Here is a 20,570-nt window from a genome sequence, read left to right on the forward strand (position 1 = left end):
CGGTGTGGCGTTTGGTTTTGACCAACGTTACTCCAGTAACGTTGTTTTTGACCGCGCAATGGCACCAAACAAGCGGTGCCATTATATTGCCGCTTTTAAAAGAAAAGTTGTTTTAGCAGCGGAGTTGTCGAACGTTCAAGCCGGGTGGGACTTTGGCGTGGATGAAAAAAAAATGTCCGCCATTGGAGGACGCAATGGGAGAGGATATTTGCGTGCGCCGCAACGAGGATGGCATTCACCGGGCCACGAGAAGGCTGTCACCAAGAAATGAAGATGGCATTGGCTGACTTCGTTCGGACGCAGCGAGCAGCTGCCCTTCCAGTAACGACGGAAGTGCTCCAGGCAAAAGCAAGGGAGCTTTCAAGGGAACGAGGCGTATCGCGGGCACACTTCAAAGCCAGTCGGGGCTGGCTACAGAAATTCATGAAGCGCTTCGGCTTTAGCCTCCGTCGTCGAACCTCAATTGCCCAGAAGTTGCCCAGTGATTTTGAAGAGAAACTGATTGAGTTCCAGCACCACATCTTCATGTTCAATAAACGTGTTTTCTTTTTGTGAACGCTGACCTGCCTTTTTGTTCCGCCTACATTCGAGGTAGGTTTTTTTTTTTTTTTTCATGGCTCCGGACTTTCGGGGGTCGGCTTAGAATCGGGGCCGGCCTAGATTCGAATAAATACGGTAATTCGCTATATCAGTGTTCGCTACGACGGGGTTAAACTGCAATATGAAAGGGCACTTGCAGTGTATCATGTGTTACGGTCCACACGGACGAATGGTTGTTTGCTTGCCGGTGTTTTGTTAAGGCTGGTAGCACCTGTGCCCTGCTGACCAACAACTGCCCACTAAACAGGATCACCGCTGCAATTTTGTGCTGTGCAGTAGAACTGCCACGCCCCCTTTTGCCAATTAGTTTATTCCAATTTCTGCCAAGAGGTAGATGGTGCAGCTTTGTTTTAATGCGGGACAAGGTCGACAATACAGCTCATAAGGGAGAATTCCTACAAATTTTAGGGTTTTTTTTGTCCAAAGCTGAGGGTGTAAGGAGACGTCGCAGAAACATGGTATCAGCCATCGAATGGTGCCAGATTTGTTATCGCGATCATTTTAGCATCAGGCTGCCGTTCACGCCCACCACATGCAACATACCTGCATCCCTCTGACAGCAATGAAAACTAAGCTGACACTTCAAAAAACACGCACACACAACAGGGAATTCACTGCACCAGCAGAAAGCATCTTTTCAGCGAGCCCATATTTGGGCAGTAGCGATTGAGTAATGTCCTATAGTAACAACCCACAGAGAATATTGCTGAAGTGGTGAAACACATTTTGCAGTTTGCTTCAGCAGCACTTGTTGAAAAATACACACTGTCTTCTCTCTGCTTGTTATCCTTGGCACCAAAGCATGTTGTGATCTCCTAGTGGGGCCAGTTGCAGAGGTACGGTCTGGACGGCGGCTTCTCGAGGCAGCGTCCGATCGCATGACAGCCAGGAGGCGCCCAATGCTTGGAAGTACAAACACCGGAAGACATCTCAGCAAATTTGGCCACAAGTAGCGCAGGCACACCCACGCAAAAATGAAAAAATGCATGGCTGAGTGGGTGAAGCAACGTAAAGAAAACTAGGCATTTTTTTTTTTTTGCGAGACTTGCCTTACGGCATAAAGTTATATGTACAACATCACATTTGTTTCACACAGAGACATGGTACTGAGGGCCCCATATCCACTGCTGTAGATCAGGGGGTCTCCCAGGATGGAGCCCTGTGCCCCGGAGGTGTTGCAGGCGAGAGGTTTGAAGGGCAGGGCAGGTCCATAGAAGGTGGCTCGTGTCGGCTTCGGTTCGGACGCAGGGACCGTACAAAAGGGACAGGTGTCCGCAATCGGTGCGTGATAGCGGGCAGGCCAAGCGTGGGTCACTGCTGGGGATAAGGCCACCCCAACTCGAAGTCTCCGCAGCAGGACCTCCTCCCAGCGAGCGAGCCCACTGGGGAGGTCAGTTCCACGCGGTGGAAGTAAAGCACGCGTGGCGCGGCGGAGGTTCTCCTTTTCCACCAGCAGTTCTTCTAGGGTGGACACCGGAAGAAGTGGTAGTGGCCGTGGAAGGTCTATGCGGCGACAGGCGCGATCTGCCGCTATGTGGGCAGGAAGCATGCCCCGGTGAATCCACAAAACATGCACAGGGCATGGGTATGTGTCCAGGATTGCGTGAATATGTGCCGACATGCTGGTGCTACGTGCAACGTGACGTAGATCACGTATCGCTGTCGTTGAGTCTGTGTAAATTTCCAGTTTCACGCCGGTAGTTACTGTCAATGCAAGCGCTTAATTGGAGACCATCCCAAATATGTGGCCATGTGAACGGTAATTATCAAGCCTTTCAAGTACACAGGGATGGTCAAAAGCTAATTAGAATTGCATTGTTTTGTGACAACTTTCGTACGCCTTTCATGCAGTGGGTGCTTGCTCCTTCGCTGGCTGAAATGGTTTCAACTTGAGCGGTAAAATAGCCTGTCATTTCATAAAGATAACATGCAACATATGAGGTCTTTGTATCAATTTCACCATGCATATAGCTCTATGTGGAGGTCTACACAAATTTAAGTAGGACGTAGTTATACAAAGGGAGATCCTGAAAGAAGGGGTATGCTTGGATCCACTTTACCCTGGCCGCAAAGGCAAAACTTTTCTTCCATGTTTTCAACAGACAGCATCTCCTAAGAGCTGACTGCAGCTGCTCTACTTAGTGAGCAACATATGGAGAAGGAAAATCATTACTGAAAAAGAAAAGGCGGTCAAAGCTATCCGCTGTCCAAAATGAAATACCGGTCTAAAAGGTTGCTTTTCGCGACTTTGGGAATTTTCCTGGAATTTAGTCAACTGCTGAAAAGACCAGCTGATTCATTGAGCATTGCAGCATTGCAAAATACAATTCCAGAGCCGCCAAAAGGTCAATCACACTTACACCGTATAGCCGGGTTAGTGGCTATCAGAAAATTTCAGCTCCAAATACGTGCAAACAAGCACTTGTAGCACTCAGACAGGTGAACACGTCACATATGTGCATTGCCCTTCATACAGCATTGTTGCTGTCCTGCATGGCTGGACTAAAGATTGAGGGAGCATCTATAGATTATCCGTGCCCGCCCTACACTTGGCTCTGATTTTACATGCTCTATACAAGTCTTATTCAGAGCACTGCAAAACCATGTGAAAAGGCATACAGATTGGCCCCTTCCATCAGTTGTTTAGCAGCTGCGACAGGAAATGGCGCGTCTTAGAACTATAGGTGTAGAACCAAAAAAGAAAAGAAAGGGCCAATACACTCTGTAAAGGAGAATGCTAGCGCATCTTCGTTGAAAGGGGTGAAACTTTCTCATTCACTACTGTTACGACTGCAATTACATGGGGGAAGCCATCGGGCAGTGTACACCGCAAAACAGTCTGAAAACCACCACAGACGCACCAGTTCGATTGCCTGTCATTTTAACAGGCAATAAGAGTGCGGATTGAACTCATTGCAAAGGAACTTGCAAATGAAGAGCACGGTTAATCCTCCTTTGGGGAAGGACCAGCTGTGCTTTCTCGACTCTTTGAAGAGTCGAGAAAGCACAGCCGAGAAAGATGGATGACGTCTGGGTGTACGCGCGCGAGACACCTTGTTTCTGCCTCGCGTTTCTATAGGATAGCTTCGATCTGTCCCCTACACGTCGCACCGCTGCTCGTTCCTGTATGTTGACATGTAATAGGAGAGTTGGCGACGATGGTAATTTCACTTTTTGTTTGTTCTCTCGCTTGACTGTGTTCTGCCGCCCCATTATCTCAGTGTACTAGTGTGGGCGGCCACATCTATAGACGGTTTACAGGGTGGGGTGTGGCCATGTCGAACAATGTGACGTCATTTGCCATGTCTGGCCTTCTAGGACATGTTTCTTACTGTGGCCTTCACTGGTGCCTGTGCGCATTGACAAGCGCCGGCACACTTGATGGCGAATTTGACAATTTTTTTTTAGTGTAGCTGTTACTGGGGGCTTAGCGTCTGACTAGAGTGAGGGCTAAGCTTCACAGATTACTTAGTAACGAAAAATATCACATTGTGGCTGTTTAGCGCTGTTTTGATTGGTTGGCATATGTCGCCTAGTTTCCTTTTCACGCATCCCGTCCAACATGGAACTGTCTGACGGCTTTCGTTTTTCTATTTCTACATACCTACTCTCTTACAGAAGAAATTCCTAGCGGCTGTAACATCATAGAATATGGCACAATTGTGTATGTATTAATGTTTCTAAAGTTTTTTTTAATGCTTTCCTTTCCAGCGTATACTAATATGATTGGCTGTGGACGCACAATTTTATGAATATGAAGGACTGTAATTACCCTGCGTGGGTGCGAAAGTTGTATGTTTTCCTTGACAGCTTCTTCATATTTCGACGTGTGATGAAAAAGCTGCAGTACTCCACTTTCATTGCCAGCTGACTTACAGCTGATGCGGGCAGCCTTGTATACCTGTCCCACATTATTAGCTGTTGCCTGTTTGGTGTGTGCTAAATACCCATGCTGAAACTGCCATAAGCCGCATGCAGTGGAGTGAAAATCGCATTGCGTGGAAATTAAAGTGTAGCATGCTCGTGCGCAAATAGCAAAATAATACTTACAGGTACAGTGAAGTTTCTAAATGCTTAAATCGAGTGATGAAGCATTTTTAGCACATGAAAATTTTTGCTTATATGGCACATAATGCTACCGACACGAGCATTTTTTCACATTTTTTGTATTATGCATTGCAGAATTGACTCGGCAGCAAATGTGACATAATAATTTTTTGTTGCCCTTAGCTTTTGTTTTTACCTATCCGTCCGTGCAGTTTCTTTGTCAGATGTTCTGCAATAAATTTAATTTATCTGACTTGATGGTTTATAATTGCGGTATCCATGCATGTTGAAGTGACAAACTTTACCTTTGCGACAGCCTTTCAGTTGTGGTGGTGTGTCGGTCTACGTAAAAAAAAATGTAACAGCTAATCCGCTTCAATGTTAACAAGACTCAAACCTATAGCCTCGAAGATGGATGACGCCAGCAATCCCAAGTCAGCTCCGCTGTTTCAACAGACTTTACAGGCGTGGAACTGGCGTTAATTTTTTTGTTGAAATAGGAATTCCTGTTGCGCAGCATATGCCTCCCCCACCCCCCAACCTTCCCCACTTTTTAAAGCGAAGCTTTAGTGTCCTCACCGACGCCGTTGTACGCCAATACGTTCTGCAGGAAAGCTAACTTCCTTTGACGATGATAATGAATGATTGCGGGTGAAGTGAAAGAAAAAAAATCCTGCACCCCTCCATCTAACGACGACGATCGTTGAACGCGAAGCTTTCTCGCGATGGATTCTTTGACTGGCCAGTCCCACACTGCGGGTATGTGCTACTCTTGAGGTACGCACCACTTTTCTAGAATACCCACAGCAACTCTCGGGTGTGCACTCCGTAAGCCTAACGTTTGGGCTTGGTGTGTACGGCGCGAATCGGTACCTGCTGCTTGGCGTTCCCCTTCGACCACGTCGAAATGGAGCAATTGGATAGAGAGTAAACGTGTTTATTGCGAAAAGCAATGGGGAGGAGTCCTCAGTCCAAGACCCCTTGAGCTTTCCCCGCCTCAACAGCCCTCAACACCAGCAGGCGCTGGTCATTGAGGTCGGAGCTGGTCAGAGCTCTCTCCCAAAGCTCGCGAGAAGAAAGGCGGAGATTTCGCGAATGCAGTGGGGCGTGCGCGCAGCCCACTACCATATGAAAGAGCGTCCCGGGGGCTGCGCAGAAGCGGCATAGCGGGGAATATACGGTGGGGTGCAAGATGTGGCAGTTAGTGGGATGGGGGAAAGTATTCGTCTGGAGTGCACGGAGCTGCGTTCCCCGGGCCCTCTTTCGTTTGGTGTTTATGCGGTGCTGGGTAGGTGATACGTCCCAACTTGTAGTGTACACGCCAGCTTCATAACACAAGAGACCCAGATTCGATTCCGGCCACGGGAGCGATTTTTTCTTTCACATCACCCACAATCATTCATCATCATCGTCAAAGAAAGTTGGCTTTCCTGCAGGGCGTATTTGTATACAACAGCATCACTGAGGACACTAAAGCTGCGCTTTAATATAGAAATACCTTTTTTAGAGCTCGCTGTCACGTTTTGCTTCGAAGCTCAAGAGTATTTTTTTGGTCCCAGGAGAAATATGGGACGTGGTTTTGCTTTCCTTGTCAAAGAACAACTGTTTCTGTAAATTACACTGTTTTTATTTCCAAAACAACCAAATTTTTAATGGTGGTCATGGCGAATTTTATAAAACGAATTTTGATGCATTGAAACATTAAATTTCGTATGGGGGTGTGAAGGTGCATGCTGGGCCACTATCCTCGTCGTCAGAGAAAGTCGACTTTCCTGCAGGGCGTACTGGCGTACAACGACATCAGTGAGGGTACTAAAGCTTCGCTTTAAAGACGTTTCCTATGGCCTGAATCGAACCGCGAGGGACCCAGGGCAATGGAGCAAATAAATAGAGGCTGGCTTCATCATTATGAAGCCAGCGTCTATCTGTTCCATTTCCACATGGTTGAAGAGGTTTGGAAAACTCAGACAACAACCAAAGAATCCGTCGTGAGAAGAATGGCGTTGCTCTGCATGCCGCAAGGCTGTAAGCCACAAGGCGTTAGGCCTAACTTCCCATTATGAGGTTTAGGACGTTAGGCCTAACGTCACGTCTTGGGGTTTATCACCTCAAACCACCACCCACTCAAAAAATTGCTCACTGAACGGCATGCAGCAGGTACCGATTTGCGCCGTACACCCCAGCCAAAACGTTAGGCCTAAGGAGTGCACACCCGAGAGCTGCTGTCGGTATTCTAGAAAAGTGGTGCGTACCTCCATAGTAGCACATACTCGCAGTGTGGCCAACCAAAGAATCCATAATGAGAAAGCTTTGCGTTCAACCATCGTCGTCGTTAGATGGAGTGTGCATGATGTTTTTAGGGGCAAAGCACCTTAATTAATTAATGGCTCGAGCTGTAGGCGTCTCATGTAGTCACGGTACTAAAACACCGGGACACTCGTTTTCCAACACCTCGCTCTAGATCGCTTCTTGCTTCAGAGACACAAGACTTTTACCCCCAACAGTTTTATCGCTGTGGGAAAAAAAACGTCAAGGCCTAGGCTAAGACACCGAGCGCTCAGCATCGAAACTGCATTATACGCTTCATAACTTCGAAACTGCATCATACATCGAAACCGCATCATCGAAACCACATCATACACTTATACACTGCATGCTTCGCCCCTCCCCAGGTTTCACGTTAGTGGAGATAGCCCAGTTTTTTGTTGTTGTTCCCTGTTTGAACGAATAAACCTTACGGCAGCGAGATCTCGATCCACCACATGCTTTCTATTTTCTGGAAAGAAACCAAATAATGATGAAGAAAGAATACTACCTGCTAAACTGCGATTATACTCATGTTCACATGCCAACAGTTTGTGTTAGCGAGCATTTCAAAGCACTACTTTTTCGTTCTTGCGTTAACCAACTCACCATAACCGCAGCGTCGCACCAGTCGAGCTGTGGTTTGCCAGGGACTAACGATGCCTTGTGCTCCTGGTAAGTGCTCAGGATCGACGGCATTGCGTGACGATACTCTGCACTTCGTGGGCTGCAAGAAGACACCAAAATTAAATGCTTTTCCTGTCCTGAAAGGCGCGCTCCAACAAAACTAATTCGAACGCGATCAGCATGAACTGACGATCGATGCGTGATAACGATAACACACATGTGCACACACAGAAAGTTACACAAAGCACTCCTTCACAAAAGCGTATCCTAAGAAGACACGTAAAATTCTGCTATATTTTTATCGCAATTTGTAAAACCATAGGTGGGAAAGAAATTGTAACGTTTTAGTATAGCTTTACCAGTACATATCAAGTTAAAAATAATGAAAGCGAAATGAGAAGCAATTGCGTGGAAGGAAAGACTGAGGGCGATTTGGCTGCCTCCGCTGCGAGGAAGCACTTGCATCATGGAGAGGGGCCTTTGAATTTTTAGTCGAGGAGGAAACCATTCTAGAAAAAACGTCGGGAGCAAAGCATATGTCAGGCTAAGAAGACACTCTCCTCCTCGCTGAGGGGCACAGAAAGGGGAAACACAGCACGAGGACGGATTTTAGGCAAGAAATATACGCTCTCCTGGAATTTGAGGGGTTCTTGAATGCTTCGGGGTATTTTGGTCTAATTGTATTGGCCAGAGAATTAATGAATAGAAGTCGAGAGGTACCACTTCGCAAAGGCATAGAGTTTCGGGGACGGAGTCATTCTAAATGGGCGGAAATGACTGGAGGGGAATGCGCTTAGTGAAGGTGCATTTATACCAGCATGTTGTTGTTTGTTGTTGCTCTTGATACCCATGGTAGCGATGATATCTACAGCTGCACCACGAAAAACGTCACGCTGGGCTAAACCTGCACGCTTATATCAATTAAGGTAGACCACCTGTATTTGTCCGAGTGAAATTGAAAGAGAGGCTTTTGCCTTTCGTGCGCATTTTGCGTGGACAACCTTGGGGATGCTCCGTGTCCTCTCTTCTTAGAATATATCAAGCACTCTTTCTCGGCCTTCTGTGCTACAGCCTGCCGGCCCTACATCAACTGTCTTCTACAAATTTGACGATCATAGATTCAGTGCTGGTGAGAGCTCTACGCGTGTGCCTGGGTCTTCCCAAATGCACATCCACAATTGAAACTTTGCGGGAAGCTCGGTGCCTCTCTGCCTCAGTGCTTCAACATCAAGAGTGCCTTCGAACATCTCTACGCCATATCACTCGGTGCCATATGCGCATCATCTGGCAGCCATCACCGCATCGCATGAAGAGACTTGCTTCCAGCAAATTTTTAACGACCTGTCAAACGAGCATTGCCACCGTGGATACTCGCACCATGGAATATAATAACAAAAATTCCCGGAATAAGCAAAAAAAAAAAACTGTGATTGATTCCTCTGTCATAGGAATCGGTAAAACACGAAAGTGAAATGTGCAGCAAGATCTGCAGCTGAGCATGATTTGCGGGACGGCGGCTGTCTTCGTGGGTGTGCTTGGCGAGCAACGTCCTGCTCGCGGGTCGCTCCGGTAAAGGTGTATACTGGCGTCATTTCCGCGACGGATATGACGTCAGTGAAATCTTGGTGTATCCCGGCATAAAACACTTTCGTGTTAACATATAAAACCCGAAAACGAACAACCCTATGTATGACGTACTCTTTGGTACTAAAGGCGGCTTCCCCACAAGAAGACCATGTGTGCAGGTGTGCACCCTTTACAGTCTGCTTGCTTCGCTGTACTGACGTCACTTCCGTGACGGATATGACGCATGTGAAATCTTTGTGTGCCCGGGAATAAAACACTTCCGTGTTAAAAGTCGTCCATGCCGCACCTCACTGAAGCTTTTCACTCTCGAATATATATATATTAACCGCGTACGCAGACCACACGCACGTTTATGCGGACGGCTCAGTGACCGCAGAATCATCCGCCATATGCGTGTGGATGCCGTCGGTCCATTGCACAATAAAAAAAATTGGCTCCAATCCACGCTGTGAAGGTGGTCGGAAAGCAAAACTTTAAACGACGCCCTCAACAATTGCCCATGCGACGTCACTTGAATTCACACAGGTGGCTCTACAAAGAGTGAAACCAGAGATTCTGCCAGCCGTTACCTGGAATTCGCGGGGGCGGCGTCCCGAACACACCAGCGTCAGCCGCGGCCGGGCTAGAGCGGCGGACGCCGCCGCTGTAGCCCGGCCGTGCGTCGGCAGAAAGAAAACGGAGAGGAACGTCTTTCGAAGGGTGAAACAGCGGAACCTAGCCATCCAGATGTGCTAGCTTGGTGCTACACCACCGTGCGACACAAGCGCAGCCACCGAAACAATTCGGCATGTTAGCTTAGTTATTCCCATTTATGCCGATTAAAACTAGTCAGTTTAGTACGTTTGAGAACTACGAGAAAGCTGAGGGAACTGTTATTATCGCTATTTATCAGAACCAGTTGCTCCTTTTGCCTTTTGTAATACCTCATAAAACACAACCGATTGGTATTCAACAATTTAGAAACCGGAGTCCCATTCGTGGCAAGCCGTGCGCAAAAGGTAGCGTTTCTCTAGCGGCCAAATGTTTTTGTGGTCTCTACATTTTGCTTTCCCGCCCTGCATGGAGCGTTTACTGCTCGCGAAAACGCACCGCGGACGCCACAGGCGCGCTGACGCTGCCGCGGAGCCACCCGCACGCTGTGCGCGGCGCGGCAGGCGGCGGCAACATGGCGGCGGCTTCGGCCGCGAAGTAGTGCCGGGAGCTCGAGCGACCGCTGCTATAAGCGCTGTCTAAAATGACGCTCAAGGCACGCACGAAGTTGCTTGTGCGGTAAAGGAGCTTATGTGGGTGAAAACGGTACTATAAAACATCATCCGCGCCGCTAGTGAAAGCGATTCAATATCTGCTGAGGTGGTAAGCCTAAGCATCACCGGCGGAGCTCGCCGGCTGTCTCGAGCGCTTCGAAACCGCCGCCATGAGGCGCGCGCCTCCCCATTGGCGCAAGTCGCCAGTATGGTGCCTAGAATATATTTATAGGAACCATATCGCCAGGCTCCTCCCACTGCTGCGCGCGACGCGCGTCAAAATCTAGCCAAGGCAGATGCTGCCGCGGGCAACGTTTTTAGATACTTTTTCAGTTCCGCATCTCCCCGCCGCGGCCATAGAGAGAAGGCGGCCGGCCGCGACTCTCGCCACCGCGGCGCTGCGGTTGCGAGTTGCGCTAGGAGAGCGAGCGTCGTCTGCTAGCGGGGAGCGTTCCGCTCGGCGTTTCCGGTCCTCGCCGCTTCTGGCTGCGTACTGAAAAAGAAATAACTGTTCTCGGACGTTGCTCATCATTTTGCTGCGGCCGTTGCAGTTTGAGATCTATTTGAAACGGACGGTATTATGCAAGGAGTCTTGTACGTACGCCCAGGGATTTGAAGCGGTGGCTAAAATATCAAGAACGACAGCGTTTTACATGAACGTTCGCGTAGCAGTGGCTGTCAAGCGTGCGCACAAATTCTCTTGCCATGCCAATTTTGCGCAAATTTATTGCATCCCGAATAATATTTTTTCACACGACTGTTGGAGCAGGTTCCCGTTTCGTAGACAACATAGGTGATATCGTGTCGCGCAACAACGCTCTTCAGGACTTTCCTTCGGGCCCAGTAAAAAAGTTTGCCGATGCTGCCCCGGTTCTTTTTCGAGTGGTGCCGTTCTCCAGTTGGGTGGGAGCCGTATTGCCGCACTATTGTCGACTATCTGTGCAAAATCGGTGCATTGCTGGGGAACAGGCGTTTTGGAGAGCTCACTCCTTGGGAAAGTGCTCTCCTTTTGTAATAACCTAGCTCGTGCGCAGACCCTACTTTTCTCTTTTTCGGAGACCGCCGCCGAGTCTGCTTGCTCAACAAGTTGCTGGTAAGGTTGGGAAAGTTAACGGAAACTGCACTTTCCTTCAGTGCCCAGTAAGCCCGGCCGATCTCGACGACTTTATGTTAATGATCGCAATATCCTCTTCGAGAAAATGAAGTCCACATACCTTGCGAGTTTTGCTTATCTCTTTGTCCGCGCGGGGAATCGCTCTTTTCTATTGGGTGAGAAGCTATGGATCCGATGACGGCGCTAAAAAGTGACTTCTGAGTGTTGCTTCTGTATTTGCTCGTACAGCCAGGTGCGGAGCACGTTGGCATTGCGGTAAGCCAGGCTCATCAAAGAAAACACAGCGTCTTGACGGAGTCACGAAATCCTCGATGAAATCGGCACTGTTCAATAGCGTCACAAACTGAACGCACTGAAGGGGCAAGGTTCGCGCACGGGGGACAAAAACAAACGCAAACGAAAGGAATAAACTTGTAGAGACACGCAATTACGCTGAAACTTTGAGCATGCATATACGCATGCGCGCATATCCATACTCTTTTGCAAAAGTGAACTCGGAAGAACCACACAAGTGGCTAACAATTTCGTTGTCTTCTGTTTATTGCTGTTTGTTTTCAAGAATGTACGCAATTACCGGATATGTGCGCCCACCAACGCACGCACACCAAACATGTGGAGCGCCTTCCTGCTCCAGTCGGAAGGAAAGCATAACGTAAACCGCATGTGAGCGCTGGGATGTCAGCGCGCAAGAAAAGCTCTGTGCGCTTGAACCTAGAACAGGCACAGATAAGTATAATCGGCACCACATGAGAACGTCGACTTGCAGGAGAGCGCGTGCAACGCCGTGCAAACGCAGTGCGCGCGCGAGAAAAAAAAAAAAAAAAGAATGGCAGAAAAATATAACATACCCCGCAGGAAAAAAAAAAAAAACAACTACGTGGCGTAACACGTTACGTAGGGTTGCTGGTCACGTGATTTTTATCGCTCTTGGATTCCTTCACCCTCGTGCAAATGCCGGCCCATCCGTAGCGTTCCGCTTCGGCATTTCGGTTGGGTTCCGCTTCGGCATCTCGGTTGGGATCTGGCTGCGTACTCGAAAAGAAATAACTGTTCTCGGAAGTTGCTCAACATTTTCTTGCCGCGCGCGCGCTATTCCAGTTCGCGATTTATTTGAAACGGGTCGATTATGCAAGGAGTAGTACGTACGCCCAGTGATTTTTAGCGGGGGCTAAAATACCAAGAACGAAAGCATTTTATATGAATTTTCGCGTAGCAGTAGCTGTCAAATGCGCACACAATTTCGCTTGACATGCCAATCGCGCAAGTTCGTTGCAGCACGAATGATATTTCCTCATAACCATGCGCAGCAACTGCATGTTTTCTTTATGAAAGACATCCGCGTATCCTTCGTAGTTTCAAAGAAATCAAATTGCGCGGGTAAAGCTAACCCAAAATCCTTGAGATTTAGATCGTATGTTTTCTAGTTATATTGTGTTAGCATTAAGAATTTTTATTTTTGTTCATTTGTCTGTTTTGTTTCACTATTTTTTTAGCATGAGGCTACATTCCGTCCTCCTCTTGTACATTTTGTAAAGGGCATAAGCACGTGCCTCATGCACGACGCATGTGCCCAGTCTCCTCACAAGCATCACTGCCAAAGTGGGCTGGAAAATCCCGTACAGCCGACTGCGAGTTAAGCCAGTCGGCATTGCACCAAGCCCAGCACAAGAAGGAAAACACAGCACGTTGACGGTGTGACGAAATGCTTTCACCCACGGCCGCACTGTTCAATAGTATCCCAAACCGACTACACTGAAAACGGCAAGTTTCTCGCACAAGGGCAAAGACAAACGCAAGCGAAAAGAAGAAACTGGTAGAGCAGACACGCAACTAACCGCGGCCGCAACTTTGAGCCCAGCGGACCGGCCGCGCACGCCGTCAACGCTGCCGCCGGAGCCGCCGCCGCAGCCGCCGACACAGCGCAACTCGCGACCGGAGCGCCCTCTCAGCGCCTAGGGTAAAGTCGCGCCCGCTTTGGAAGGCGCAGTTCCGAAACTGAAAAAGTATCTATAAACGTTGGCCGCGGGCGCGGAATCGTCGACGCGGCGTCGAAAAAACGCACGCGCAATTAACGCCGACGCGCGCGAATCGCGTGAAAAAAAGCTCCATGCGGTTCGGCATTAACATATCTCTGCCGTACGACCACTTAATTCCGTTGGGTACGCGTTACCCAGTAGGTGCTGTCGAACAAGTTAATCAAGCCGTGCGAAGGAAGCGCGCTCTGGACGCGAAGCTGCCCCAAAACAGGGCCAAAACACCGTCGCTAAAGCAGACGACAAAGCCGTACTGCTGACGCGCCCGCTGGCGAGCAGGCACCTCCGCCCGGGGAACGCTGGGTTAAGGTCCCTAAAATTACTAAGGTAGCGCCATCTTTAGATCTCGCCGCCTTTCGCCCTCGCCCGCGCTCCTCTCTTACTTCGTTTTTTGACATTTTCTTTTTCGCCGGCGAACGCCGCGCGCCATTGGCCAAGGGAAAAGTCACGTGGTTTTTTTTTTTTTTTTTTTGCTCCGCCGCCGGGTCGCCTCGCCGATGCCTCGCCGGCTGGGACATTGCGCAACGCCGCCGCTGCGACGCCATTGCTGGCTTCCGAGCCACCGTCGCCACCGTGCTTCAGTACCGGCTTTATCGTAGGCGGCAGCTAATAGCAAAGTAAGCATTAGCTGCTCGTTTCGAAAAAATGTCGCACCGGTGTCGTTTTATGTTGCTTCTCGGTGCCGCTGTGTTGTGCCTTAGGCAGCGCGAATATCGTCAGGCAGGGCACAAGACTTCGTTATTCCGTCCGGGAAACGCGACGCAGAAAGGAGAAAAGTTTGGTTGCATAGATTTGAACGGGCATACTTCAGGCCGACGCTGCCATCACTCTTTTGCGAGGTAAGTTTCTGAATGCTTGTTCTTGCTCTGTTAAATTCGGCGCGAGCTTGAGCGGTCACTTACGAAGAAATGCGTATTCCCTTCGCGACCGTCGTCCACGCTTTGTTCTGAGTAGGCATTGCGCGCAGCGCCGAGTTCGTCCCGTCGTAAGCTTTGGTTTGGATAAGAGGCCGTGTATTTGTCATGTGCGCGCTTAACTTCCAGCATCAATATCAGCGGCGTAGCATGTTCAGTCAGTTGTCGTAAGGTTTTCGTGACGCGAGAATTGTTCACCTGAATTCATGCTTGTTTTGGCCGACGGCAGCTTGCGTCTGACCATGTATCGTGTGCGTTCCGAGTGCGTGTACGCTCTTTTTGGCGTGAAGTCATGTTTTGTGTGTTAGCTACCCGGGTGGTATTATAATCCCGTTGTTATGACATTGGAGTGATTTGCTGCGTAATATGGGCCTGGTCGGTGCGGCGCAAATTGAGGCTGTTGCGAGAAAAAAAAATTGCGGCTAGGTAAAACAATTTAAGGCCAGCTAATATAGTGACCGCGCCGTTGACGTACGTTTGATGCGCAATTTCTGTTATCGCTTTATTAAATTCGCGCACGTTTGAATAATACTTCAGATGCATATTCGCACCGTAACGGCTGTACGCCCTTTCTTCCGTGTATGCACAGAGGAACGTTATTACGACTTACATTTGCATTACACGTGATGCCGTACATTTGCAATGTGCGCGCTTACTTCATCTTAGTAAATGGCGCAGCGTATCCAGTCATTGCGATTTGAACCAAAACACACTGGGCGACTATATTATTTTCAGCAGACGTATTTTTGTCCAGCAAAGCGCTTGCTAAACGGGTTTAGTGTAGCGAGTTGAGCGGACGCGGCACTGGGCAGATGCGCGAACACGAATTTGACCATGCTACGGTAGAACACTCACTAACTCCCTTCTGCAATGCATTATTGCCTATATTTGCGGAGTGTTTGTGGCGCATCTTAAACTCGGTGGCGACATTTTTTTTCCCTTCTAAATAGGATTATTTCACGGATCCATTTGAGCAACGGATATTGGAGAAGCTTGGCGTTAAAAAAACTAAACCCAAATGCCACTCCCAACATTTTTTCTCACGGGAAGCCACGTCAGCAGCACAAGCCACCTGCACGACGTCATTACGGACGTTTGTTACAATAAAATATCTATTTGCTGGCACCAATTCATTTTTGTGATTTATTGTTTTCTCTTGATAATCATCGTGACATTGGTCCTCTTTCGAATTTCTTTCGGGTGTATCCCTGTGTTAGTGCAATGTACAAATCTGCCAGAATATATCCCAGCACAAAACAATTCTGTCCAGGCGCCTCCATTAATAACGGCTGTAAACGACCGCGGCCGGTGAAAAAACGTATTGCATGATTAATTAACTGCAGTAACTAGTTACATAATTTGCACGTAGAGGGACTCGATCTCTGGTTCGTATGACAAATAAGAGGCCACAAATCTGTAATTTCAGTTTACCCGATCGATTGATCGCAGTCTTCTCTGGCGCGTATTCCCATAATTACAAGTCTGCGTTTTTCACTAGGTTCGCACATGAACGTACGGCCGCGAGTGTAGTTTAGTGTATCCGGCTGCGAAGTCGGGGAAGCAGGGGCTTTTCACGTCGCTGTACGTGCACACACGCACAACAGCATGTGTATGTTTTTAGTCTACTCACAGCAGCCTATAACGACATGAAGGTGAAGGAAACATTTCTACAAAAACGGCAAAGCACTCTAAACTGCGCGGAATTAAGGTAGGATGTAGGTCGTTAGTAAAAGCGGGCGCAGAGTGAACGCCGCTGAGGATTCACAATTATCGCAAGAAAGGCGAGTGCAAGGACGCCAGCGCAGCGCTCGAACTACGGCATTTGCGAATGAAGCGCACTGTATACTGCCGCGAACCGTGCGCAAGACCTCTGTGCAGTGATTGCACGACCAAAGTCACGCGAATGCAAGAACGGAACTACCGTAACAGAGCAGTTTGAAATGTCCACGCTCGATCCTTTCGCATTCACGAGCTATCATGGGGTGTTACAGAATGCCGCACACGTAAACAAAAACCGCGCTCTGCGTATGCGCCAGCGGCATCCGCCCCGCAAATATCCCCTTGTAGACAAAAATATAAAACAAAACACTATCACTCAGTGCGTGTTGGTAAAACGGGGCTCTAGAAATCCTATAAATGCTACCAAAGAGCGATTTCGGCGCGAAAACAAGAGCAAACTGCAGCGAGCGCCCTGAAGCGTAGCGAGGGCGTCTGCTCTCAAGTGGCCAACAAATATGGCGGCACCGGCACGGAGTTAAAGGGACCGCGGCGCCGCGGGTGAGGGGAAAGAAAAAAGAGGAGGGCAGCGGAGAAGGAGGGAGCAGTTGGCGCTACCTTAGTAATTTTAGGGACCTTACGCTGGGTAAATTTGCCGAGCCATCTACAGTGTGCGCCGTGAGTGAAAGCCTCCCCCTCCGTCGCCGCCGCCTCCGCCGCGTTAAGAGTTTATTGTCCCGCACGCCGCGAAAGAACCGTTGGCTGGCAGAGGCAGAAAGCTTTGCTTAAAAATAAGCTGAGCCAAAAAACATCCCCCACCGCTACCGAGGTAGCGGCTGTAAGGGCTGCCCTTCCTTTCATCGGCGCAAACCGGCCCGGCGATGGGTGATCTTAGACTCGAGGTGCTTTGCAAGCTCCAAGAAGGCTATCCGAAACCGCAGTCAGCTTGTGTGCAAAATCAGCGAAATCCACGCAGGGGTAGTGAGCGCGGGCCATCACATCGTGCTTCAATGGCTGCCTGGTCATTCGGGGATAGAAGGAAATACTACGTCTGATGCAGCCGCCAGCGCTGACCACTTTCTACGCAACACGACACAGTTTTCTTTCCTTCGCGAGGATGGGTGTGCCCTTATCTATCGAACTGGATGGAGTGAGGAAATGTTGAAGTGGCAGGACTCTCACAGAGGATATCCACCTCTGCATGGCACTGACACTCTCTGTAAATTCCGTTTTCCACCCGACCTAACCAAAGCGTCTGTAGGTGTACTTACACGTGGCTTACACCCAAATCTTCAAGTTTAAAATATGGTGGAAGGATTCACCACTGTCACTGTGCCCCACGTGCGCTGTGCGCGAGACTACCGAGCACTTGTGTATCTGCCCGCGATTTACCGCTGCGCGACCAACAGCGGCTAGCTGCCTGTCTCGTGTACGACGTGGAGCAAGGCTTCAGTTGTGGTTGTGTCACTTTCTTGGACCTGGGTCAACAACAATGACTCATCTTTAGGGACAAAAATTTTGCTGCGTTTTTTGAGGGAATCTGGAATAGAGAAAATTGTGTAATTCTTGAATTGTGCGCATGGCTACGTCTGTACGCGTTTGCGTCGTCATGCACATTTTTTCTCCTTTTTGTTGTAAGGCGCTCGGTACTTCCTCGGCACCATTTGCTCAACTTTTTTATTCAACTTTATTTATAGTTTTGTTTTTTGCATCTCATTGCGCGTCACTTTTTATTTACCTTTTGTTTTTTTCTCTATTTGTTGGCTTCCCAATATCTCGCATCCCCGTCACTGCATTGTAATCATCCCCATCTTGCGTAGGAAGCACTGCCGCCAGCAGAGCTGGCCTCTCCCTCCCACATTAAACAGCTCTCTCTCTCTCTCTCTCTCTCTCTCTCTCTCTCTCTCTCTCTCTCTATATATATATATATATATATATGTATGGTTTGGAAATGAGGGGCTCGTTAGGAAATACAGAAAGAAATGCCGGCAGTCTACAACGCCAAAGAAGGCATAGGGGTATGGTTAGACTATTTTTTACCGTTAGTGACGTTACATTATTTTTTTAAAGTAATTACGTGAGAAAGAAAGAAAGAAAAACACGCGCCCAGAGTGGGGACCGAACCCACGCCTTTCGATTAGATCTCGAATGACTTACCAATTCGGCTATCTGGGCGATGACTGTGTTCTCCTTCACTTTCTGGGGTATTTATATTTACTACAACTGTATCTGACGCTTGAGGGTGGTAGCCAGCGCCACTCTGACTACACGGGGAGAAGGGGACCTTCTTTTTAACCCCCGGGGCGTGACGCGAACGTCTACAGCCTGTCATAAGCGGGCAACTGGCGGGAAACCCTCTTATGCTACCTTGGCATCAAGGCTGCCAGAACCGAGGCCCTCGCTAAGCTTTCGCACGATAATAGGGTTTGGAAATGAGTAGCTCGTTAGGAAATACAGAAAGAAATGCCGGCAGTCTACAACGCCAAAGAAGGCATAGGGGAATGGTTAGACTATTTTTTACCGTTAGTGACGTTACATTATTTTTTTTTAATTAATTACGTGAGAAAGAAAGAAAGAAAAACACGCGCCCAGAGTGGGGACTGAACCCACGCCTTTCGATTAGATCTCGAATGCCTTACCAATTCGGTTATCTGGGCGACTGTGTTCTCCTTCACTTTCTGGGGTATTTATATTTACTGCAACTGTATCTGACGCTTGAGGGTGGTAGACAGCCCCACTTATGAGAGGCTGTAGACGTTCGCGTCACGCCCCGGGGGTTAAAAAGAAGGTCCCCTTCTCCCCGTGTAGTCAGAGTGGCGCTGGCTACCACCCTCAAGCGTCAGATACAGTTGTAGTAAATATAAATACCCCAGAAAGTGAAGGAGAACACAGTCGCCCAGATAGCCGAATTAGTAAGGCATTCGAGATCTAATCGATAGGCGTGGGTTCGGTCCCCACTCTGGGCGCGTGTTTTTTAAATGCAGAGCATTTCAGTAACTCACGATGTCACCCGCGTTGACGTCCGTAGTCGTAGTCCGCACCCCTCCCCCTACACTATATAAAAAAATACTACCCGGCGCCTGGTTTCGATCCCTCGACCCTGCGGGCGGAACGCAATGTACATGGTGCTCTACCCACTGCGCCACAAAGCCGACACAGAATGGGAGGCTACGAACGCGCCTTATATCCTTGACTCATTCAAACTACGTCAAGAAGCTGCTGATACAACGCATTCACTACCACACTACCACCAACTCCCCAAACACTAAACGTTAACGCAATACACCCACCCCCTATGCGACGCATTTACTCGAGTCCCCCTCGCGGGGAGATGGGCCCAATTTTTCTTTCTTTCTTTCTCACGTAATTAATTAAAAAAAACAATGTAACGTCACTAACGGTAAAAAATAGTCTAACCATTCCCCTATGCCTTCTTTGGCGTTGTAGACTGCCGGTAGTTCTTTCTGTGTGTGTATATATATATATATATATATATATATATATATATACATTGAGAGAGACGGGTTGTTCCTTTAGACCGCGTTTATTAGCTTGCTGACACGTTCCGAGGAGGCCGAGCGCACGATGATGATGATTATCCACAGATGATAATGATGATGCCGGGTTCACGGGGAATATTCTCAATGCACATCCCTGATGCTCACAAAATAATCCGACTCTGACGAAGGCCGGTCCCTCGGCCGAAACGTTATTAAACCCATTGTTCACCGTGGTCGAACAACTTTTGTATATATATATATATATATATATATATATATATATATATATATATATATATATATATATATATATATATATATATATATTATATGTATGTATGTATAATTGGATAAAAATACGGATTATACAACAGCCGCTGGTTCTTCGAGAGCGCTTGTGCTTCTATGGTAAGGATTTGAAGGAATGAATTGAAAGTATGAAATTTAAGCCGTGCACGTCGGCGCCAACAATAATGTAGTAATATTTTAGCCAGAATAGAATTTTATTTGAAAAGGTAGAGGCAACACAAAAGAAGCCTCAACTGGTAATGTCAGTGGCTATGGAACTTCGGGGAGTAGGGGGGGGGGGGGTGGCAAGCATCGCCGGGGGGGGGGGGGGGGGGAGCTCGTCCCGGAGGGAGCGCGTGCCCCCTCCCCCTCCATCCCCCCCCCCCTCCCCCCGTAATTGGCGCCTGCGTCCGCGTTAGTTAACTGGTGGTATTCACGTGGAGGAGTGGTAGCCCCGCGAAAAAACGGCGGGAAAATTTGCGGGTACGCCAGCCGAAATGCTACCGAAACCAATCCATCCTCATCCCCCTCCGCGCCGCGAATCACGTGGCTGCGCATCACGACTCCGTGCGTAGGTTGTCGGTGGTAACGGCCGC

General features: G+C 48.6%; 1 protein-coding gene across 3 annotated transcripts in view; it reads right to left on the reverse strand.

The window, feature by feature from the left end:
- Positions 1 to 679: 679 nt before the first annotated feature.
- LOC144154864 (N-acetylgalactosamine-6-sulfatase-like) overlaps positions 680 to 20,570 on the reverse strand; it is a 67,517-nt gene continuing 47,626 nt past the window's right edge. For all 3 annotated transcript variants that reach the window (XM_077685941.1, XM_077685942.1, XM_077685940.1), the window contains exons 13-14: positions 7,561 to 7,678; positions 680 to 1,502 (exon numbers count right to left, since the gene is read on the reverse strand). In XM_077685941.1, coding sequence (XP_077542067.1) covers positions 1,416 to 1,502; positions 7,561 to 7,678 — 205 coding nt within the window. In that variant the 3' untranslated portion in view covers positions 680 to 1,415. The remainder of the gene's footprint in view (positions 1,503 to 7,560; positions 7,679 to 20,570) is intronic.

The sequence above is a fragment of the Haemaphysalis longicornis genome, unplaced genomic scaffold, assembly GCF_048455015.1.
Source record: "Haemaphysalis longicornis isolate Haplotype H1 unplaced genomic scaffold, Haemaphysalis longicornis Haplotype H1 scaffold_1, whole genome shotgun sequence".
Classification (NCBI taxonomy): Eukaryota; Metazoa; Arthropoda; class Arachnida; order Ixodida; family Ixodidae; genus Haemaphysalis; species Haemaphysalis longicornis.